At 42.0% G+C, this 24,716-nt stretch overlaps 1 protein-coding gene across 10 annotated transcripts in view; it reads left to right on the top strand.

Moving 5' to 3' along the window:
- Positions 1–24,716, top strand: part of usp48 (ubiquitin specific peptidase 48) — a 243,158-nt gene that overhangs the window by 130,911 nt on the left and 87,531 nt on the right. For 9 of the 10 annotated variants that reach the window (XR_010016075.1, XR_010016074.1, XR_010016076.1 and 6 more), the window contains 2 exons: positions 13,106–13,255; positions 13,672–13,872. Coding sequence is in view for 5 of the 10 variants with exons in the window: in XM_063033067.1 (XP_062889137.1) it covers positions 13,106–13,255; positions 13,672–13,872 (351 nt within the window). In the remaining 5 variants the exon portion in view is untranslated. Of the gene's footprint in view, positions 1–13,105; positions 13,256–13,671; positions 13,873–19,093; positions 19,183–24,716 lie in introns of all 10 variants that reach the window. The other variant, XM_063033069.1, reaches the window with a different exon arrangement.

Here is a 24,716-nt window from a genome sequence, read left to right as displayed (position 1 = left end):
TCAGTACGATTGAAAGAGTGCAGAGAAGATTTACTAGGACGTTGCCGGGTCTTTAGGAGTTGAGTTACAGGGAAAGATTGACCATGTTAGGACTTTATTCCTTGGAGCGTAGAAGAATGAGGGGAGATTTGATAGAGGTTTACAAAATTATGAGGGGTATAGACCGAGTAAATGTGAACAGGCTCTTTCCACTTAGATTAGGAGAGATAAATACGAGAGGACCTGGCTTTGAAGTGAAAGGGGAAAGGTTTAGGGGGAACATAGGGGGAATTTCTTCACTCAGAGAGTGGTGGGAGTGTGGAGCGAGCTGCCATCTGACGTAAATGACGGCTTGCTCTGAAGTTTTAAGAATAAATTGGATAGGTACATGGATGGGAGAGGTCTGGAGGGTTATGGACTGGATGCAGGTCAATGGGGCTAGCAGAATAATGTTTTGGCACAGACTAGAAGGTCCAAATGACCTGTTTTCTGTGCTGTAGTGTTCTATGGTTCTATGGTTCATGAACAAGCACTCCCAAGTCCCTCTGCAAAACAGCATGCTGCAATCTTTCACCATTTAAATAATAATCTGTTCTTCTATTAGTCCTTCCAAAGTAGATGATCTTGCAGTTACCAACATTGTATTCCACCTGCCAGACCTTGGCCCACCCACTCAACCTATCTATATCTCTCTGCAGATTCTCCACATCCTCTGTACAATTTGCTTTTCCACTCAGTTTAGTGTCATCAGCAAATTTTGCTGCACTACACTCAGCCCCCTCTTCTAAATCATCAATGTAAATGGTAAACAGCTGCGGGCCCAGCACCGACCCCTGTGGCACCCCACTCACCACTGACTGCCAACCGGAGAAACACCCATTTATACCAACTCTCTGCCTTCTATTGGTTAACCAATCCACTGTCCATGCCAGTACACTTCCTCTGACTCCATGCATCCGTATCTTATTTATAAATCTCTTGTGCGGCATCTAATCGAATGCCTTCTGGAAATCCAAGTATACGACATCCACCTGTTCCTCTCTATCCTCTGCACTCATTATGTCCTCAAAGAGCTCCAATAAGTTTGTCAAACAGGACCTGCCTTTTCTGAATCCAAGCTGCGTCTGTCTAATGGAACCACTCCTTTCTAAATGTTTCGCTATTTAGAAACATAGAAACATAGAAAATAGGTGCAGGAGTAGGCCATTCGGCCCTTCGAGCCTGCTCCGCCATTTATTATGATATCTGCCGGGACCTGCCCAGAGTCTAGAGAGTTTTGATAAATGATACCAACGTGTCTGCTATAACCTCTGCCAATTCCTTCAGCACCCTGGGATGCATCCCATCAGGACCAGGGGACTTATCTACCCTCAGGCCCTCCAGTTTGCTCATCACTATCTCTTCAGTGACAGTGATTTTATTGAGGTCCTCACCTCCCATTTCGTACATAATATCCTTCTTTGGCATATTAGACGTATCCTCCACCGTGAAGACCGACATAAAATAGTCGTTCAGTGCCTCAGCCATTTTCTTATCACCCAATATCAATTTCCCCTTCTTGTCTTCCAAGGGACCTACATTGACTTTAGCCACCCTCTTCCACTTTATATATTTATGAAAACTTTTGCTATCCGGTTTTATATTTTGTGCTAATTTACTTTCATACTCTATCTTCCCTTTCCTTATTTCTTGTTTAGTTTTTCTCAGTGGCTTTTTAAAGTTTTCTCAATCCTCCAGTCTCACACTACTCTTTGCGACTTTGTGTACATGAGCTTTTAATTTGATACTACCTTTTATTTCCTTAGTTATCCAAGGCTGGCTCTCCCCACACTTACTGTCCTTACTTTTGACTAGAATATGCTTTTGTTGACCACTGTGAAAAATCTCTTTGAAAGTATTCCACTGTTCCTCAACTGTCCTACTAAATAGACTGTGCTCCCAATCCACATCAGCCAACTCCTATATCCCATTATAACTCCTATACTCCCTTATCCCATTGTACTCTCCCTTGTTCAAGCATAATACACTAGTTTTTGATCTCACTATTTCATCCACCATCTGAATGCGAAATTCAATCATACTATGATCACTCTTTCCAAGAGGATCCCTGTCTACAAGATCGTTGATCTTACCTGTTTCATTGCACAGGACTAGATCTAAGATTGTATTTTCCCTTGTAAGTTCACTAACATGTTGCTCAAGAAAGCCATCACGGATGCATTCTATGAAGTCCTCCTCAAGACTTCCTTGACCAACCTGATTCACCCAGTCTATGTGAAAGTTAAAATCCCCAAAACAGCTGCCGTTCCGTTCTTACAAGCCTCAGCTAATCGCCTCTGCCATTGAAATATTTTTACTAGGTGGCCTATAGACCACACCCACCAGTGATTTTTTTTCTCTTTATTATTCTTAATCTCTATCCAGATGGACTCAACATTCTGCTCTGTAGATCTTATAGCGTCTCTCACAATCGCCCTGATCTCATCCCTAATCAAGAGTGCCACCCCACCTCCTCTGCCTTCGTGCCTATCTTTATGTATTACCTGATACCATTTGATATTTAATTCCCAGTCATCTCCACCTTGCAACCAGGTTTCTGTAATGGCCACTAACTCATATGCCTTGTTACAGGTTTCCCCTGCCATCCGAAGGTAGAGCGTCCCTCTGAAACGGTTCATAAGCCGGAATGTCGTAAAGCGAAGAAGCAATTACCGTTAATTTATATGGAAAAAATTTGTGAGCATTCGCAGACCCAAAAATAACCTACCAAATCATGCCAAATAACACATAAAACCTAAAGTAACAGTAACATATAGTAAAAGCAGGAATGATATGATAAATACACAGCCTATATAAAGTAGAAATACTTCTCTACAATCATTGTCTGCACTGCCCACCATAGAGAAAATCTCACGCAAGCGCTCTCAGCAGAAACACGGCACAAGCGCTCTCGGCAAAAGCACTCTCTCCAGTAACCTTCAAGCTATGAAGCTGCCAAATCATACCAAATACAGGTTTCCCCCGCCATCCGAAGGTAGAGCGTTCCTATGAAACGGTTCATAAGCTGGAAGGTCATAAAGCGAAGAAGTAATTAACATTTATTTATATGGGAAAAATTGGTGAGCGTTCGCAGTCCCAAAAATAACCTACCAAATCATGCCAAATATCACATAAAACCTAAAGTAACAGTAACGTACAGTAAAAGCAGGAATGATATGATAAATACACAGCCTATATAAAGTAGAAATATTTCTCCACAATCATTGCCTGCACTGTTCTCTTGCAACAAAAATCTCACGCAAGCACTCTCGGCAGAAAATCTCATGCAACTGCTCTGGGATGAAAATCTCTCTCCAGTAACCTTTAAGCTGTGAAGCTGCCAAATCATACCAAATAACGCATAAAAATACACAGCCGATATAAGGTAGAAATAATGTATAAACAGTGTAGTATCTCTTACTGGAATTGGGAAGTCAGCACCGAGCACACTGATGATGGTGTGTTAGGCTGAGTCGTCAGAGGTTGGGGTGGTGCAGTGGCCCCCACCCTCTGGGCTGCCGACCGATACTGATCTGTGAAGAATGCAGCGGTAGCCGGGATGCACCCAGCATATCTTTACGAAAAAGCCGAAATAAACAAGCTAATTAAATAGGTGCCGCCCGGCACGTAAATGTTGGCCCAGATCAGAGGCGACACAATGGGCAATGGCCTCTGATCTGGGCTGACATTTACGTGCCGGGTGGCACCTGATTAATTAGCTTGTTTTTTTCGGCTTTTTTTCTTAAAGATGTGCTGGGTGCCTCCCGGCTACCGCTGCATTCTTCGCGAATCGGTATCTGTCCGCAGCCCGGGGGATGGGGTGGTGGGACACTGAGGTGTCGTCTGTTTCCATCAGGCAGGCAGGTCATCTTCTATGTCTACCTGCCTCTATGTTGAAGGTCAAGGTTCGTCGTCTGCTGTGGCTGATGTGGAAGGCTTGCTTGACTGCTTAGCCTTGCGCATTTTTCTATCATACGGTTCTTTGTAAGGACTCAAGCCATCTTGCAAATATGCCCTAAACCTTTCAAAATTAAAGTCGTACTTTTCTGTAATAATTGCAGCGAAAATCCCACACAGATGTTTCATGTTCAGTTCCTGGACGACTTCACTTTTAGTCCGTTTGCTACTGTATTTGGTTTCGATTGTTATCCTTTCCTCTTCCAATTACATCAGCTCTTCATCTATCAGTTCTTGGTCATGGGATGCCAAAACTTCTTCAACATCATCTTCATCAACTTCCACAAGCCAAACTCACTTTGTCCTTACTTCGTTCACCAGGATTGAAACGCTTAATTATGTCTAGTTTTACGCTAAGTGTAACACCCTTACGAGCTCTTTTAGGCTTTTCCAATACCTTAGAACCCATCTTGCAAACCGATGCTCACAGGCAAGTGTTAAAGCAATGCCGGCGAGAATGCCGTTCCGAATCCGGGGGAGAGCGGCTGCTCGGGGCACATGCTGCTTTTTTTTTCGCGCGCTGCCTTTTTTCATAACAGTGAAAACACCTTCTATTAGAGAAAACAGGTAACTAATGTAGGTCTTTCGTAACAGTGAGGTGTCGTAGAGCGAATGTTCGAAAAGTGGGGGATTTCTGTACTGACCTGTGTCACAAGTTCACTAACCTTGTTTCTAATACTACGGGCATTTAGATAAAGTGCCCTTATTGTCCTTTTAGAATCTAGTGACCTATGCAATTTTTGCTTTTTACTTTTACGCACTCTACTCTTACTTTTTCCTTCACTAACTCTAGCTTTGGTCTCTGCATCACTGCCCTCTTCTTTTCTGTGTGCGTTCCCATCCCCCTGCCATATTAGTTTAAAGCCTCCCCAACAGCACTAGCAAACACTCTCCCTGGGACATTGATCCCAGCCCTGCCCAGATGTAGACCGTACGGATGGTACTGGTCCCACCTCTCCCAGAAGCGGTTTCAATGCCCCAAGAATCTGAAACCCTCCCTCCTGCACCACTGCTCAAGCCACATATTCATTCTAGCTATCCTGCTATTCCAACTCTGGCTAGCACGTGGCACCGGTAATAATACTGAGATTATTACCTTTGAGGTCCTACTCTTTAATTGATCTCCTTGCTCCCTAAATTCAGCTTGTAGGACCTCATCCCGCTTTCTTCCTATATCGTTAGTACCTACATGCACCACGACAGCTGGCTGCTCACCCTCCCCTTCAGAATGCCCTGCAGCCTCTCCGAGACATCTCTGACCCCTGCACCCGGGAGGCAACACACCATTCTGGAGTCCCTTTTGCGGCCACAGAAGCTCCTCTCTATTTCCCTTACTATGGAATCCCCTACCACAACACTCTTTGTGCCACTGTTTTTCTTGCCCTCATGCGCAGCAGAGCAACCCACAGTGCCATGATCCTGGCTACTGCTGCCTTCACCCGATGAGTCATCTCCCCCAACAGACCCCAAAGCGGTAAATCTGTTTTGGAGGGAGATGACTGCAGGAGACCCCTGTACTACCTTCCTGCTACTACTCTTCCTGTTGGTCACCCATTCCCTATCTTTCCTTGGATCCTTAAGCTGCGATGTGATGAACTCACTAAATGTACTATCCACAACATTCTCAGCATCTCGTTTGCTCCAAATAAAAGACAAAGATAACTGGTTTGGGGAACCTTAGTTTTTGAGAGATATAGGAGGCCTTAATTAAGGAAAAAACGGAGGGGTGTATTACAGGTATCGACAGGTTGGAACAAATGAGATACTTGAGTATAAGAAATGCAAGAGAACACTTGAAGAAATCAGGAGGGTTAAAAGAAAGCATGACATTGCTCTAGCAGAAAAGGTGAAGGAGAATCCGAAGGGCTTCTACAGATATTTTAAGAGCAAAAGGATTGCAAGGGACAGATTAGTCTCCTGGAAGATCAGAATGGTAATCTATGCATGGAGCTAAGAGAGATGGGGGAGATCTTGAATCAAGTTTTTGTGTCTGTATTTACTTAGGAGATGGATGCAGAGTTTATAGAAGTGAGACAAAGCAGCAGTGAGGTAATGGACCTATACATTTTACGGAGGAGGAGGTGTTTGTTGTGTGAGACAGATCAGGGTGCTCACATCCCCAGGGCCTGACAGAGTGTTCCCTCAGATCCTGTGGGAGGTGAGGGCAGAAATTGCAAGGGCTGTAGAAGAGATTTAAATCATCCTTAGCAGGTGAGGTACTGGAGGATTGGAGGATAGCTTTTGTCGTTCAGCTGTTTAAGAGAGACTTTAAGAATAAATCTGGAACCTGTCATCAGCAGTGGTAAAGTTATTGGAAGGCATTCTAAGAGACTGGATAATTGACTATTTTGATAGACAGGGATTGAGTAGGGATAGTCAGCATGTCTTTGTGTGTGGTAGGTTGTGTCTAAGCAATATTTTAAAGTTTTCAAGGATTTTACCAGGAAAGTGGATGCAGTCAAAGCAGTGGATATTGTGTACATGGACTTCAGCAAGGCATTTCACAAAGTCCTGCCTTGGAAATTTGTCAGGAAGGTTCAGCTGCTTGGCATTTAAGGTGAGGTAGTAAATTAGATTATGACACGCAGTCCTCTTTTATTGTCATTTAGTAAAGCATGCATTAAGAAATGATATAATATTTCCTCTGGTGTGATATCACAAAACACAGGACAGACCAAGAATGGAAAAACTGACAAAACCACATAATTATAACATATAGTTACAACAGTGCAACAATACCATAACTTGATGAAGAAATCCATGAGCACAATAAAGTTCAAAGTCTCTCAAATGTCCCACATCTCACACAGACAGGAGAAGGAAGAAAAACTCTCCCTGCCATGCCGACCACAATCCGACTCTGAGTCATCCGAAAACTTCGAGCTCTGATCAGCTCTCCGACACCGAGTACTGATCGCCATCTCTGTCCGAGCGATTTGACCTCCTTCTCGGTCGCCAAAAGCAGGCAAGGCCGGGGATTTTGAGGCCTACCCTCTGAAAGATTCCTGACCATGCAGTAACGACAGCAGCGAACGAGCGTTTCAGAAATTTCTCCAGATGTTCCTCTGTGCTTTCACGTCCATTCTCCATCAAAATTAGATTAGACATTGGATTTGTGGCAGAAGTCAGAGAGTGGTAGTAGATGGTTGCCTGTGTGACTGGAGGCCTGTAACTAGTGGAGTGCTGCAAGGATGTTCCAGAACATCAACCTCACTCATATTGTCCTCACTGTCATCAAGTTCCCTCTCATTGGTGAATACCGAGGAGAAGTATTCATTGAGGAACTCGCTCACTTCCACAGCCTCCAGGCACATCTTCCCACCTTTATCTCTAATCGGTCCCACCTTCACTCCTGTCATCCTTTTGTTCTTCACATAATTGAAGAATGCCTTGGGGTTTTCCTTTACCCTACTCACCAAGGCCTTCTCATGCTCCCTTCTTGCTCTTCTCAGCCCCTTCTTAAGCTCCTTTCTTGCTACCCTATATTCCTCAATAGACCTATCTGATCCTTGCTTCCTAAACTTCATGTATGCTGATTTCTTCCACCTGACTAGATTTTCCACCTCACTTGTCACCCATGGTTCCTTCACCCTACCATTCTTTATCTTCCTCACCGGGACAAATTTATCCCTAACATCCCGCAAGAGATCTCTAAACATCGACCACATGTCCATAGTACATTTCCCTGAAAAACATCATCCCAATTCACACCTGCAAGTTCTAGCCTTATAGCCTCATAATTTGCCCTTCCCCAATTAAAAATTTTCCTGTCCTCTCTGATTCTATCCTTTTCAATGATAATGCTAAAGGCCAGGGAGCGGTGGTCACTGACTCCCAGCTGCTCACCCACTGAGAGATCTGTGACCTGACCCGGTTCGTTATCAAATACAAGATCTAGTATGGCATTCCCCTTGTTCGGCCGGTCAACATACTGTGACAGGAATCCATCCTGGACGTACTTAACAAACTCTGCCCCATCTAAACCATTGGAGCTAATCAGGTGCCAATCAATATTAGGGAAGTTAAAGTCACCCATGATAACAACCCTGTTATTTTTGCACCTTTCCAACATCTGCCTCCCAATCTGCTCGGTATCTCTGCTGCTACCAGGGGGCCTATAGAATACTGCCAATAGAGTAACTTCTCCCTTCCTGTTCCTGACTTCCACCCATACTGACTTCAAAGAGGATCCTGCTACACTACCCACCCTTTCTGTAGCTGTAATAGTATCCCTGACCAGTAATGCCACCCCTCCTCCCCTCCCCCCCATCCCTTTTAAAGCACTGAAATCCAGGAATATTGAGAATCCATTCCTTCCCTAGTGACAGCCAAGTCTCTGTAACGGCCACTACATCATAATTCCATGTATGTTTCCAAGCGGTCAGTTCACCCCCTTTGTTCCTGATGCTTCTTGCATTGAAGTACACACACTTCAGCCCTTTTACCTTACTACCTTTATACCCTTTATTCTACTTCTCTTTCCTCAAAGCCTCTCTATATGTTAGACCTGGCTTTATTCCATGCACTTCTTTCACAGCTCTAGCGCTCCAGGTCCCATTGAACCATGCTAGCAAACCTACCTGCAAGGATGTTGCTCCCCCTCGAGTTCAGGTGCAACCCATCCAATCTGTACAGGTCCCACCTTCCCCAGAAGAGATCCCAATGATCCAAAAATCTAAAACCTTGCCCCCTGCACCAACTCCTCAGCCACGCATTCAACTGCCATCTCCTCCAATTCTTACCATCGCTATCATGTAGCACTGGCAGCAATCCTGAGAAAGCCACCCTTGAGGTCCTGTTCTTCAGCCTACTGCCTAGTTCCCGAAACTCACACTTCAGGACCTCATCCCTCTTCCTGCCTATGCCGTTGGTGCCAACATGTATCACGACTTCTGGTTGCTTTCTCTCTCGTACCAGGATGTCGTGCACCCGGTCAGAGACATCCCGGACCCTGGCACCCAGGAGGCAGCAAACCATGCGGGTGTCCTTCTCACGTCCACAAAATCTCCTGTCAGCTCCCCTGGCTATAGAGTCTCCAATGACGACAGCTCTCCTCTTCTCTGTCCCACCCTTCTGCACCACAGGGTCAGACTCAGACTTATCATCCAGATTGTTCATGTAGATTTTTTTTTTAATTAATTGCAATCGTGAACAATAACCAGATAAGAAATGCTGATTAAGTCAACTGGTTCCCAAAGAGAATTCTGATAGGCCAATCAGATGGTTCACTGCTGCCCAGCGATAGAACACAAAAAAAGCATATGTACAATTAAGAAACATTAAAAAATAGTAGAAATACTGGAGTCATGATGATCATGATGAAGTCTGCTGGAGAGAGACATTCATACACCTGCTGTCCTCCATAATTCAAAGAGTCTGAAGGATAAGGTTGCAGGGTGACAGAACGTGGCAAGAGCACTTGGAACTAAAAACTAATCCCTACCAGGAGAAAACAGCCCCTGTACTTTCCGCACTGTTCTCCAACAGTTTAAGGACTAAGTCCAGCCGGAACATAACTCACAAGTGCTCTTGAAAGTCAGGTATTAACCCTATCTACCAACAACCAAGCATTGCCATCCTGGTCCCCTTCATGATAGCTTATGAAGAAGCATGTGACTTCCCTTCCAGAGATGATAGGTGTTTGTGCACTTGACTCTTGAAGGCTTGGACCCCATCGTTGCAGATGTTTCCAACCACAGCATCTGGAAGGCTGTTCCAAATTCTGATAGCACAGTGAAGGAAGCTTCTATAAAAGTGTGTAGGTTCTCGCATGACAAACAACAATGGACCCAGCACTGATATCTGTGGCACTCCACTAGTCACAGGCCTCTGGTCAGAGAGGCAACCATTTACCACTCTCTTGCTTCTCCCACAAAGCCAATGTCTAATCTAATTTGCTACCTCATCTTGAATGCTGTGCGAATGAACCTTCTTGACCAACCTCCTGTAAGGGACTTTGTCTAGCGCCTTGCTAACATCCATGTAGACAACCTCCACTGCCTTGCCTTCATCCACTTTCCTGGTAACGTCCTTGAAAAACTATGTAAGCTTGGTTAGACATGACCTATCACGCATGAAGCCATGCTGAATATCCTTAATCAGTCCATGTCGATCCAAATACTCATATATTCAGTCCCTTGGAATACCTTCCAATAACTTTCCCACTGCTGATGTCAGGCTCATTGGCCTATAATTTCCTGTTTATTTTTCGAGCCTGTCTTAAACAGCAGAGCAATATTGGCTATCCTCCAATCCTGTGGTATTTCACCTGTCACTAAGGATGATTTGAATATCTCTGCTAGGGCCCTGACAATTTCTGCACTTGGCTCCCACAGGATCCAAGGGAACACCTTGTTAGACCCTCGGGACTTAAACACCCTAATTTGCCTCAGGACATCAAACACCTCTTATTCTGTAATCTGTACAGTGAAGTTGATGCCACTTTGCTTCACTCCTATGAACTCTGTGTCTGTCTCCTGAGTAAGTACAGATGCAAAAATTCATTTAAGATCTACCCTATCTCTTTTGAGTCCACATGTGGATTACCATTCTGATCTTCCAGAAATCCAATTTTGTCCCTTGTAATCCTTTTGCTCTTATAATGCAGTTGCAAGAAGAAGTTTGTGAACCCTTTGCAATTACTGTTTTTCTGCATTAGTTAGTTATAAAATGCGGTCAGATCTTTGTGTAAGTCACAATAATAGACAAACACAATCTGCCTAAACTAATAATACAGACCAATTATACTTGTCATGTCTTTATTGAACAGATTGTTTAATCACTCACAGTCCAGGCTGGAAAAAGTATTTGAACCCTTGTATTTAGTAACTGGTAGAACCTCCTTTAGCAGCGATAACCTCCATCATACGTTTCTTGTAGCTACTGGTCAGATTTGCACAATGGTGAGGAGCTATTTTAAATCGTTTCTCCATACAAAACTGTTTCAGTTCTTCAATATTTCTGGGATACCTTGTATGAACAGCCTTCTTCAGGTCATGGCACAGCATCTCAATTGGATTCTGACTTAGCCATTCCAAAACACAAATTTTCTTCTTTTTAAACCATTCTGTTGTTGATTTACTCTTATGTGTCAGATTATTATCTTGTTGCATCATCCAGCTTCTAAACTTCAGGTGATGGACTGCTACCTTGACATTCTCCTGTAAAATGGCTTAATACAATTTTGAATTCATTATTCCCTCAAGGATTGCAAGCTGTCTAGGCTCTCAGGCAGCAAAGCAACCCCAAGCCATGATGCTCCCTCCATCATGCTTCACAGTTGTCATGACGTTTTAGTGTTGGTGTGCAGTGCCCTTTTTCCTCCAAATATAACGGTGTGCATTTCTGCCGGAAAGTTCAACTTTGTCTCATCTGTCCATAGAACATTGTCCCAGAAGCGTTGTGGAACATCCAGGTCGTCTTTTGCAAACTTGAGACGTGCAGCAATGTTTTTTTTTGGAGAGCAGTGGTTTTCTCAGCTTTGTGATGCCCTTCCTTGAACACCATTCTTGTTCAGTGTTTTTCTTCTAGCGGACACATGAACGGAGACTTTAACAAGTTCTAGAGATTTCTGCAGGTCTTTTGCTGTTACATAGAAAGCCTACAGTTACCTTTGGATTCTTTTTCACTTCCTTCAACATTGCATGTTGTTTTCTTGGTGTGATCTTTACAGGTTGCCCACTCCCAGGAAGAGTAGCAACAGTACTGAATTTCCTCCATTTGTAGACAGTTTCTCTTATCATGTACTGATGAACATTCAGATCATTAGAAATGCTTTTGTAGCCTTTTCCAGCTTCATGCATCTCTACAATTCTTCTTCAAAGGTCCTTTGAAAGTTGTTTTGATCGCGGCATCGTGCACATATTGATCGAGGCATGGTGCACATAACAGATCTTTCTTGAGAATAGCAGACTCTGTCAGTAACCTGACTTTGTGTGTCTTTTTATAGGGCAGGGGATCTCTATAACCCACACCTCCAATCTCATCTCACTGATTGGAACATCTGACTCCAAATAGGTTTTGTAGAAAGCATTACTTCAGAGATTCACATAGCGTTTTGAACCTAGACTGTGATTGTTTCAATGGTGTACTCAGTATTGATGAGAAGTACAAATGTTTGTGTGTTATTAGTTTAGGCAGATTGTGTTTGTGTATTATTGACTACATTTTGTGAATAATTAATGTAGAAAATCAGATAATTGCAAAGAGTTCACAAAATTTTTCTTGCAACTGTATCTGTAGAATCCCTTAGCATTTCCTTCACCTTGTCTGTTAGGGCTACATCATGCCTTCTTTTAGTCCTCCTGATTGCTTTCCTGAATGTTGTCTTGCATTTCTTATACTTCATAATGTTCTCATTTGTTCCTACTTTTGATCTCCTATTTTTTTTCTTAACCAAGGCCTCAATATCTCTTGGAAACCAAGGTTCCCTACACCTGTTATCTTTACCTTATATTCTGACAGGCGCATTCAAACTTTGTACTCTCAAAATTGTACTTTTTGCTGACTTCCCACTTACCAAGTACACCTTTGCCAGAAAACAGCCTGCCCCAATACACACTTGTCAAATCCTTTCTGATATCTTTAAAAATTGGACTTTCTTCAATTTAGAATCTCAACCCGAGGACCAGGCATATCTTCTATTTCTCATCAATGTTATCAGATATATTGCCCTTATATCTCCAAGCAGCTCCACCCCTGCACAATGCTCTGTGATGCAGGTGTTTCCAGTTCCAGCCTCTTAGTTATTCCCGAATAACATTGCTATACCACACTAACCATGCTGGCAAAGCCTTGAGCTCTGGAAGTTAAACTTCAAACTTTTACTCCCCTCTGCCTCTTTTTAAGGTTTTGGTGAAGTTTTTGATCATGCCCAAATATTTTCTTTAGTTGGCTGGATTTGACTAAACACATACATGTAGTTTTACTATATTAAAGTGTCCATCTAAGTTCAAGTTGTGGTTACTATTCATGCCATGTCCATTCAAAGCAAGATTCCTATTGTTCCTTTTGTTATATCGTTATATGTTAAACTGTTATTGTTATATGGTAGAATTGTATTTCCATTGGCTATAAACAGTAAACCCATAGTTAACTCACTTTCCAAAGGATTTTCCTTCCCTTTTTTCAGCACATCTACAGAAAATGGTTGAACGTGACAACAAAAAATTTGAAGAATGGTGCATGGAAATGGCTGAGATGAGGAAGCAGAGTGTAGACAAGGGCAAAGCCAAGCACGAGGAAGTGCAAGAACTCTTTAACATGTTACCAGCAAAAGAAGGTATGTATATTTTAAAAGATGGAGTTTTTTAATATGCACATCTATATAAAAGATTTCATTTGAAGGAGGAGTTTCAGCCGCTTGAAATATTTGTATGCAATCATGAGTCAGTAACGCAGGCCAAATTATATAGATAATGATAACTGAATTGTAGCAGTGCATAGGTGGGAAGGGCAGTGTTTGCAGATGTTACTGTATTACTGAAATAGAGGTCTTTCTGTCAGGCACAGATTAAATTTGGAAGTGTGGCTAGACGTTGGAACATAGTTGGTGTTAAAGGTTGATTGGAGATTCCAATCATGAAAGAAGTTTGCTAACTGTTTCAGACATTGAAAATGTCTAAGTTCATATCTTTTTACAAGGTAGTGTTGCTAGTTTAAAACCAGGATCTAAAAGTTACCTATTATTTGTTGTAGGAGAGCATTATGAATTTCTACCAGTAGACTGGCTACGAAAATGGCTGGATGACTCTGCAGCAACAAAGCCAATTGATAATTCTCAGCAGTTATGTGCACATAACAGATTGACTCCTGATAAAATTTGTGATGTTAAAAGGATTTCTCAGAAGGCAGCTGACATCTTCTATGCCAGATATGGAGGTGGCCCCAGATTAGATGGTAAGTAGTTCATTTTCATATGAACCATTAATTTTAATCTATGCTTCAGCTTCCAGGACCACTGGTGCATCATGGGAGCTTGAGGAACAACACCTCAACTTTCAGTTAGGTATAATACAGATAGCCTTCTGGATCCCACGTTTTATGATATTCAGCCTTTCCAGCATTTGCAATTTTTCGTGTATTTTTGCATAACTGAGTACTTAACTTTCCAAGAAGTACTGAGTATTTTCTTCCAAAACAAAAACCTTTCACTCATTTTGTTACTGCTACTCGTTCTCCCTTCTCCCTTCTGTAGTATACCATATTTTCATTTGCATTCTTTTCTTACCTCAGTTTCCCTGTATTTTAAAACTCAGTTCCGCTGTTCCTAATTCTGATTTAAAACTTGTGGCACTAACTTTTTTCCTTCACAGATACTGCCTTATGTATTATTTCCAGCACTTTTCATTTCATTTCAGGATTCCCAGTACATGGAGTATTCTGTTTTATAAATTTCTTACAACCTCTCTTGTTTATATGTACAATGTTCTCTACAGTGAAAGAAAACTCCTTATAACAGTCAAAAGTGGCTAGGAATTGTAGATATATAAATATGGGTATGTGATTGACATGCAAAACACAATGTTAATTTATAGAGGGGCAAACTTTCAAGCAGAGCAGTTAAGTCAATATTATTGAGAAACTTGTTTGGAACACAGAATTCTGGTCGTAATCTTATTGCTCATTATTTGAATTAATGTCCTGTCAGATGAAAAAGTGCTCATGAATTCCAGCTTGATAATTTGGTAAACAGGTTTGACCAGACTACATTTAATGGGGACTAATGGAAGTATTGTGTGCTATTACTCTTCCAAGATTCTTTTATCTTGGATTCATTTCAGCTGTATCATAATTGTTTCTATGTTTCACATTGGTGCTATCTGGAATTATTTTGAACACACTCGCACCCACTTGCACTACTGTCAAAAAGTCTTAGCTACCTTGGACCTTTTATATAAATTTTGTTTTAGATGTTTATTTTGTCTTCTGGATTATTGTGTCAGTAGAAAAGAGCACATTTTAGATTTCCAAACATTCATTTTCAAAAATATTAATTGTTGCAGGGAGAAATCTTTGTATTTTGTTAAAGCAAGTAATGCATTAAGAAATAGACCACTTTTAAAAATAAAAACTTGATTACTTTGTAGCTATATAGCCTAGTTCTTGATAAAAACAAAGATAACAAACAGGTGCTAAGAAAGAACATGAAAGTTGTTCAGAGAAAAACATCAATCCCCCCACCCCCGCACAAAAAAGAACAGCGACAAGTTCAACAACCCCCAAACCCCTCTTTTTGCATGAAACTGAACAAGGAACATCAACCTCCAAAAAACAAGCCCTCCTTCACACAAAAAACCAACAGGACATCAACCCTCAAACTCCCTCCCCTCACACAACAAAATAGGAAAGGAACACGTGATTAAAAAAGCACAGAATATAAAAACCATAAGCCTGGAAAAATCCACAGTATGTAAACTCAATAGTCCAATCCATAAACGCGGAACCACTGACATTCATCGAAAGAGTGGGACACCACATGAGGCTACACCTGCCACAGGGAGACACACAGCGATAGGCTGCTGACAGGCCCTTTCTCAGCAGCAATCAAAAGGAAGGCAGTCAGTGCTGATCTCTCCCTCGCCTTCCGCATTCACCTCAATGTTTCAATCTTCCTTCATGCTTTTATTGGCGATTAATGGACGCTTTAACCAGCACACTGGAGTCGAACATCAGCTCGCGCCCTGCCATGAAGTTTCTTTGCAATGAGGCTGTCCTAGTTATGACCTCGTGGAGTACATGCTCGCTTCCTGGAATCTGCTCGGAGATGGCAAAGCACTGGATTACTAAACCAATCTTGCAGCTGTATACTGCAAGCTCTAACAGTCCCAGAAACATATATAAGAAGTAAAGAAGACCCTTTTCATGAGCTCTCTGAGAGATGTCGACCAAGTGAGTGTTGTACAGTGGTGCCATCTTGATGAATGAGGTAATGAGTTGAATTAGCTAAACTGATTTAACTGAAGGAATCAAACTGGGTAAAGGACAAACAGTCTAAAAGGTGAAGGTGTGGCAGATGTGACTGTTTAACCTCCAAATCATCAATTCTTATACCATGGCAAGAGTGAGCTTAGTAACAAGAAACAAGGTGGTCATCCTGCATCAACAGGGTTATTTCAAAGCAGATAAGTGTTTAAAGATGTGCTGTCCAAGCTCTTCTGAAGAAGCACTAGGAAATGGGCAAGTTTCAATGTCTGAGGTTACGCGTTGTATCAGAGGGATAGGAAGGTAGGCAGAGAGGGTGGCATCTGGGAAGAATGGCATCAAATCAGTAGAAAAATGTGACATAGGATCAGAAGATGTTGGATCCTTGTGGGTTGGGTTAAGAAACTGCAAGGGTAAAAGGACCCTGATGGCAGCTATATATAGGCCTCCCAGCAGTAGCTTAAAATGGAAAATAGAAAAGGTGTGTCAAAAGGGCAATGTTATGATAGTCATGGGAGATTTTAACTTGCAGATAGATTGAGAAAATCAGATTGGTAATGGATCTCAAGGGAGTGAGTTTGTTGAATGCCTACGAGATGGCTTTTCAGAGCAGTTCATCCTTGAGCATACAAGGGGATCCACTATACTGGATTGCATAGTATGTGATGAACCAGAGGCGATTAAGGAGCTTAAGGTAAAAGAACCCTTAGGAAGCAGTGATCATAGTATGATTGTGCTCAACTTGAAATTTAATAGAAAGTAAATCCTGATTTAGCAGTATTTCAGTGGAGTAAAGGAAATTACAGTGGTGTGAGAGAGGAGTTCGCCAAAGTAAATTAGAAGGAACTGCTGGCAGGCATGCATGATGGCACAGCAGCAATGGCCTGAATTCCTGGGGAAAATGCAGAAATCAGAATGGATGGATTCCAAAAACAAAGATGTACTCAGATGGTGAAATAGTGCAACCACGGCTAACAAGAGAAGTCAAAGCTAATGTAAATGCAAAAGAGAGGGCATACAACAAAGCAAAAATTAGAGGGAAGACAGAGGATTGGGAAGCTTTTAAAAACCTACAGAGAGCAACTAAAAAAATCACTAGGAGGGAAAAGATGAAATATGAAAGCAAGCTAGCAAACAATATCAAAGTGGATAGTAAAAGTTTTTTCAAGTATGTAAAAAATAAAAAAGAGATGAGATTGGATATAGGACCATTAGAAAATAAGGCCGAATAAATAATAACAGGGGACAGAGAGATGGCAGATGAACTAAATGAGTATTTTACATCAGTCTTCACTTGGAGACACTAGCTGTGTGCCAGATGTTGAAGGGTGTGAGGGAAGAGAAGTGAGATCTGTTACTATTACAAGCAAGAAGGTGCTCAAAAAGCTGAAAGACCTAAAGGTACATAAGTCACCCGGACCAGATGAACTGCACCCTAGTGTTCTGAAAGAGGTAGAAATTGTGAAGGTATTAGCAACGATCTTGCATAAATCATTGGAATCTGTCATGGTGCCAGATGGAAAATTGCACATGTCACTCCACTCTTTAAGAAAGGAGGAAGGCAGCCGAAAGGAAATTATAAACCAGTTGGCCTGACCTCAGTGGTTGGGAAAACGTTGGAATCAATTGTTAAGGATGAGGTTATGGAGTACTTGGTGACACAGGACAGGATAGGACAAAGTCAGCATGGTTTCCTTAAGGGAAAGTTTTTCCTTGACCAAGCTGTTGGAATTCTTTGAGAAGATTACAAGTGGGATAGATGAAAGAGATGCAGTGGATGTTGTATGTTTGGACTTTCAGAAGGCCTTTGACAGGGTGCCACATATGAGGCTGCTTACCAAGTTAAGAGCCCATGGTATTACAGGAAAGTTACTGGCATGGTTAGAGCATTGGCTGATTGGTAGGAGGAAGTGAGTGGGAATAAAAGGATCCTTTTCTAGTTGGCTGCAGGTAATAAGTGGTGGTCCACAGGGGTTTGTGTTGGGACTGCTTCTTTTTATGTTGACTTAGATGATGGAATAGATAGGTGGCTTTGTTGCCAAGTTTGCAGATGTTATGATGATTGGGGCAGGTAGTGTTGATGAAACAGGTAGGCTGCAGAAGGACTTTGACAGATTTGGAGAATGGGCAACAAAGTGGCCAATGAAATACAATGTTGGAAAATGCATGGTGATACACTTCGGTAGAAGAAATAAATGCACAGACTATTTTCTAAATAGGAAGAAAATCCAAAAATCTGAGATTTAAAGGGATTTGGAAGTCCTTGTACAGAACACCCAAAAGGTTAACTTGTAGGTAGAGTTGGTGGTGAGGAAGGCAAATGCAATGTTAGCATTGATTTCAAGATGTGTAGAATACAAGAATAGGGATGTGATGCTGAGGCTTTATAAGGCACTGGAGATGCCTCACCTTGAGTATTGTGAACAGTTTTGGGCTCCTCATCCAAGAAAAAATATGCTGGCATTGGAGAGGGTTCAGAGGAGGTTCACTAGGATGATTCTGGGAATGAAAGGGTTATCATACGAGGAACATTTGATAGCTCTGGGTCTGTACTTGCTGGAATTTGGAAGGATGAGAGGGATCTCATTGAAACCTTTTGAATGTTGAAAAGCCTAGACAGAGTAGATGTGGAAAGGATGTTTCTCATAATGGGGGAGTCTAGGACAAGAGGGCATGTCCTCAAGATAGAGAAGTGTCCATTTAAAACAGAGACGCTGAAAAATTTCTTCAGTCAGAGAGTGGCGAATTTGTGGAATTTCTTACCAAAGACAGCTGTGGAGGCCAAGTTGTTAGGTGTAATTAAGGCAGTGAGTGATAGGTTTTTGATTAGACATGGCATCAAAGGTCTTCTGGTCTAAGGTTGAGGACCAGAAAAACTAGTTCGCCACAGAAACTGAGTGCAGCAGATGAGAGATGCATCAAGCTGACATCTGTTCTAAATTGGAAGAAGTCCAGCATTATTATCAGCTTTGAACTTATAGAAACCACTGGAACCCCAGTACATCCCTCTATAGTCTGTAGAAATCTTGTCAGAAGTGTTCATCATGGAGAATTTTGCCAAAAATCCATTCTTCCAAAGTGGAAACAAAGCCAAGAGACTCGCCCACACACAAAAATATAAAGATTGGGTTGCTGAACAATAGCAGCAAGCGCTCTGGACTGATGAGTCAAAATTTGCAATTTTTGTCTGAAATAGGAGGCATGTCCATAGAAGAACTGGAGAGCACTACATGGATGAGTGTCTGTAGTCAACAGTGAAGCATGGTGGAGGTTCCCTTGCTGCAGGTTTGTGGCTTCATTTCTGTAAATGGAGTTGATGATCTTGTTGAAGTTAATGGAATTCTCTGTGCTGAGAAGTACAAGCAGATTCTCATCCATCACGCAATGCCATCAGGGAGGCGTCTGATTCGTCTCAAATTTATTCAGCAGCAGGATAATGACCCCAGTCACCTGGCCAAAGTCTTTAAAGAGCTATCTTCAGTGAAATGAAGAACACGAAGTTCTGCAACAAATGGTATGGCCTCCACATCATCAGCGCGGTTTGGGAATACCTGGAGAGGAAACCCAAGTCTGCATAAGAACTGTGGCAAGTTCTCTAAGCTGCTTGGAACAACGTACCATCCAATTTTCTTATAAAACTGTATGACAGTGTACCAAAGAGAATTTATGCAGTTTTGAAGGTGAAAGAGTGGTCACATCAAATATTTTTGTTTTACTGCTTACTGTTCTTTGTAGTAGATTTTTGGATACTTAGAAACTTTTCATTTCGTTATTTTTGAAAGCATCTTCGTTTTACAGAATTTTTTTTACATATGCCTAAGACATATACTGTAAGTGTGTGTGTGAATTCATAATAATAAATACCCCCACTCTCTCTGTAAGGTCCAACAGTATGGTAGATTTTCAACAAACCATACCATAATGAAGACAAAAAAGCATTCAAGACAAGTCAGGAAAATGATAATAGAGAAGTACAAATCTGGGGAAAGTGCAAGAGTATCTCAAAGGGACTGAACATATCATGGAGCTCAGTGCAGTACATCATGAAAAAGTGGGAAAAAAGACGTGAAACGACAGCCACACTACCTAGGTCAGGCCGCCCCTCTGAATTTAGTCACTGGAGAAGAATGGCACCTTCAAGGGAGACTACTGTGATGCCAGCAGTCACTCTGAGTGAGCTGCAAAAGTCAGTGCTGCAACTGGAGAAGTTCATGACTGTGCAATCTCTAAGGCCTTGCACAAAAAGGGTATATATTGAAGAAGCCCTGGCTAAAATAAGCATATTCATGCTTTGCAAAGTCTTTCCAGGCATTACTTAGAAGATACCGTAAAGATGGAGAAGAATGTCTTGTGGCCAGATGACACTGAAGGTCAACTTTTTGGCTTTAACATGAAGTGGGATGTATCACGTAAATCTAATACTGCGCATCAGCCACATAACATCATCCCTACTGTAAAGCACGATGGAGGCAGCATCATGCTATGGGAATGCTTTTCAGCAGCAGGCATTGGAAATCTGATCAGGATTGATGGGAAGATGAATGTTGCTAAGTACAGAGGGGTCCTGGATAAAAGCCTACTAACCTCTGTCAGCAAGTTTAAACTGGGACGGAAGTTAGTCTTTCAATGACCCGAAGCACACTGCCGGAGGAGTAGCTTCAAGTGAAGAAAATAGATGTCCTTGAATGTCCCAATCAGAGTCCTTACCTTAATCCAATCGAACATCTCTGGTAAGACCTCAAGATTGCTGTCCATTGCTGCGCCCCAACTAACCTCGCACAACTTGAGCAATTTTGCAAGGAGGAATGGGAAAATCTTGCTCCATCACGTTGGGCAACGTTAATAGAGACTTATCCAAAATGACTGCTGGCTGTAATAGCTGCGAGAGGTGATTCAACTAAGTACTGAGCAAAGGGGGGTTAATACCTTTGAACTGCTGACATTTCGATTTTTGAATTTTTAGTTTTATATGCCTTACAATTTTCCCTTATGATTAGATTAGATTAGATTATGAGGACACTCAGTCCTCCTTTATTGTCGTTTAGAAATGCATGCATTAAGAAATGATAAAATGTTCCTCCAGTATGATATCACAGAAACACAGGACAGACCAAGACTAAAACTGACAAAAACCACATAATTATAACATATAGTTAGAACACTGCAAAGCAATACCGTAATTTGATAAAGAGCAGACCATGGGCACGGTAAAAAAAAGTCTCAAAGTCCCGATAACCCTATCATCTCACGCAGACGGTAGAAGGGAGAAACTCTCCCTGCCATGAACCTCCAGCGCCGCAAACTTGCCGATGCAGCACCCTGGAAGCACCCGACCACAGCCGACTCTGAGTCCGTCCAAAAACTTCGAGCCTCCGACACCGAGCACCATCTTTGCCGAATGCTTCAACCCCGCCCCGGCCGCCAAGCAACAAGCAAAGCCAAGGACTTGGGGCCTTCCCCTCCGGAGGTTCTGGATCACACAGTAGCAGCGGCAGCTAAACAGGCATTTCAGAAGTTTCACCAGATGTTCCTCCGAGCTCTCACGTATGTCTCCATCAAATCAGGATTGTGCACGGCACCTGACTTGGCAGATAACAGATATGCATCACCAGAGTGGCCGCTGCGCGTTGCATCATGCCGCCGTCTTCTGTTCTGTACCACTTCCCTGAATTTGATGTTGAAAATTGGAGGATCACCTGTTTTCAATAGATTCATAAGAATAAATACCCCTTTCTCTTTATATATAAAAGAATTACCCTCGGTTCAACCCAGTTATTTTAGTCTGTGGTAATCAAAGCAGTCCTATAGTCACATTTGAGGACCTAATCCCATATTAATTGACATCCGTTAATAGCTTTTCTCTAGCTGTGTCTGTGCTTGTTTCTTACCTGTCTTACAAAACAAAAATCACACTCAACCCTTTCCCATTCATCACTGTTTCAGAAGCTAGGTACAAACCAGAAAACTTAGCATTCCATAACACTCCTGGGAATAGAGCTCATTCAGCCACTCTTATACCCTGGTTTACGTTCAGAAGGCTGAGTAGGTCTTATATTTGTCTTCTGTTTGCCGGCTTCTATAATCAGCTTAATTTGTTTGAGGAACTTCAGAAATAGAAGCAAGCATGGGCCACCTGGTCAATCGAGCCTGCTCCACTGGTCATAAAGATCATGGCTGATTTGGTTGTGGACTTATCTCCTTATACCATGCATTTTCTTCATAACCCTTAATTCCTCTTTCTAACTGTGTCTTGAGTATTTTTAAGCCTCTAACCTTTCTCCAGGCAGAGAATTCCACAGATTCATGACTTTTTGGGAAAAGCAATAGTGGTTCATCATTTCCATCCTAAATCTATCCCCAAATCTTTAGACTCTATCCCCTAATTCTAGTCTCACCTACCAATGGAAACAACTTTCCTTCATCTATCTAATCTATCTCTTTCAAGTCAAATCAAGTCACCTTTTATTGTCATTTCGACCACAACTGCTGGTACAGTACACAGTTAAAACAAGACAACGTTTTTCAGGACCATGGTGCTACATGAAACAATACAGAAACTACACTGAACAACGTAAAACAACACAAAAACTACACTAGACTACAGACCTACCCAGGACTGCATAAAGTGCACAAAACACTGCAGGCATTACAATAAATAATAAACAAGACAATAGGCACAGTAGAGGGCAGTAGGTTGGTGTCAGTCCAGGCTCTGGGTATTGAGGAGTCTGATGGCTTGGGGGAAGAAACTGTTACATAGTCTGGTCGTGAGAGCCCGAATGCTTCGGTGCCTTTTGCCAGATGGCAGGATGGAGAAGAGTTTGTATGAGGGGTGCTTGGGGTTCTTCATAATGCTGTTTGTTTTGCGGATGCAGCGTATGGTGTAAATCTATATATAAATTTAAATTTATACATATGTAAATTTATACCTATATCCTAAGTTTATATATTTCTTTAAGATCCCCTTTTATTCTTCTGAATTCCAGTGAGTAGTCACAGGCTTCAATCTCACCTCATAGGCTTAACCCCCTTATCTCCAAAATCAACCAGGTGAACCTCCTCTGCACTCCCTTCAAAGTATATCTTTTCTCAGGGAAAGTGACCAGTACTGCACATAGTATTGCAGATGCAGCCTCATCAGTTACCTGTACAGTTGCAGCATAACACCCTTGCTCTCGTATTCAATCACTCTTATCAGTGAAGGGCTACTTTCATGCCTTCATGATGACCCTTTTACACCTCGCAATTAGAATCAGAATCAGGTTTATCATATAACATATAACCATATAACAATTACAGCACGGAAACAGGCCATCTCAGCCCTTTTAGGCCGTGCCGAACTCTTAACTCTCACCTAGTCCCACTGACCTGCACTCAGCCCATAACCCTCCATTCCGTTCCTGTCCATATATCTATCCAATTTAACTTTAAATGACAACATCGAACCTGCTTCAACCACTTCTGCTGGAAGTTCATTCCACACAGCTACCACTGTCTGAGTAAAGAAGTTCCCCCTCATGTTACCCCTAAACTTTTGTCCTTTAACTCTCAACTCACGTCCTCTTGTTTGAATCTCCCCCATTCTCAATGGAAAAAGCCTATCCACGTCAACACTTATCAATCTCCCTCATATTTTAAACACCTCTATCAAGTCCCCCCTCAACCTTCTACGCTCCAAAGAATAAAGTCCTAACTTGTTCAACCTTTCTCTGTAACTTAGGAGATGAAATCCAGGCAACATCTTAGTAAACCTCCTCTGTACTCTCTCAATTTTATTGACATCTTTCCTATAATTCAGTGACCAGAACTGTACACAATACTCCAAATTTGGCCTTACCAATGCCTTATAGAATCTCAACATTACATCCCAACTCCTATATTCAATGCTCTGATTAATAAAGGCCAGCATACCAAAAGCTTTCTTCACCACCCTATCCACATGAGATTCCACCTTCAGGGAACTATGCACCATTATTCCTAGATCCCTCTGTTCTACAGCATTCCTCAATGCCCTACCATTTACCATGTATGTCCTATTTTGATTAGTCCTACCAAAATGTAGCACCTCACATTTTTCAGCATTAAACTCCATCTGCCATCTTTCAGCCCACTCTTCTAACTGGCCTAAATCTCTCTGCTTTGAAAACCTACTTCATTATCCACAACGTCACCTATCTTAGTACCATTTGCATACTTACTAATCCCAATTTACCACCCCATCATCCCGATCATATGACAAACAACATTGGACCCAGTACAGATCCCTGAGGCACACCGCTACACACTGCCCTCCAATCTGACACACAGTTATCCACCACCACTCTCTGGCGTCTCCCATCCAGCCACTGCTGAATCCATTTTACTACTTCGATATTAATGCCTAACGATTGAACCTTCCTAACTAATCTTCCGTGTGGGACCTTGTCAGAGGTGTTACTGAAGACAACATCCACCGCTTTACCCTCGTCAACTTTCCTAGTAACCTTATCAAAAAATTCAATAAGATTTTTCAAACATGATCTTCCACGCACAAATCTATGTTGACTGTTCCTAATCAGACCCTCTCTATCCAGATAATTATATATTTCATCTCTAAGAATAATTTCCATCAGTTTACCCACCACTGACGTCAAACTCAGAGGCCGATAATTCCTAGGAGAATTATCTCCTATGGGGATAATTCTTAGAACCCTTTTTAAACAATGGAACCACATGAGCAATACGCCAATCCTCCGACATCATCCCCATTTCTCATGACATTTGAAATATTTCTGTCAGTGCCCCTGCTATTTCCACACTAACTTCCCTCAACGTCCTAG

This window comes from Mobula hypostoma, chromosome 25 (genome assembly GCF_963921235.1).
Source record: "Mobula hypostoma chromosome 25, sMobHyp1.1, whole genome shotgun sequence".
Taxonomy (NCBI): domain Eukaryota; kingdom Metazoa; phylum Chordata; class Chondrichthyes; order Myliobatiformes; family Myliobatidae; genus Mobula; species Mobula hypostoma.
This window is presented reverse-complemented; position numbering and strand designations above follow the sequence as displayed.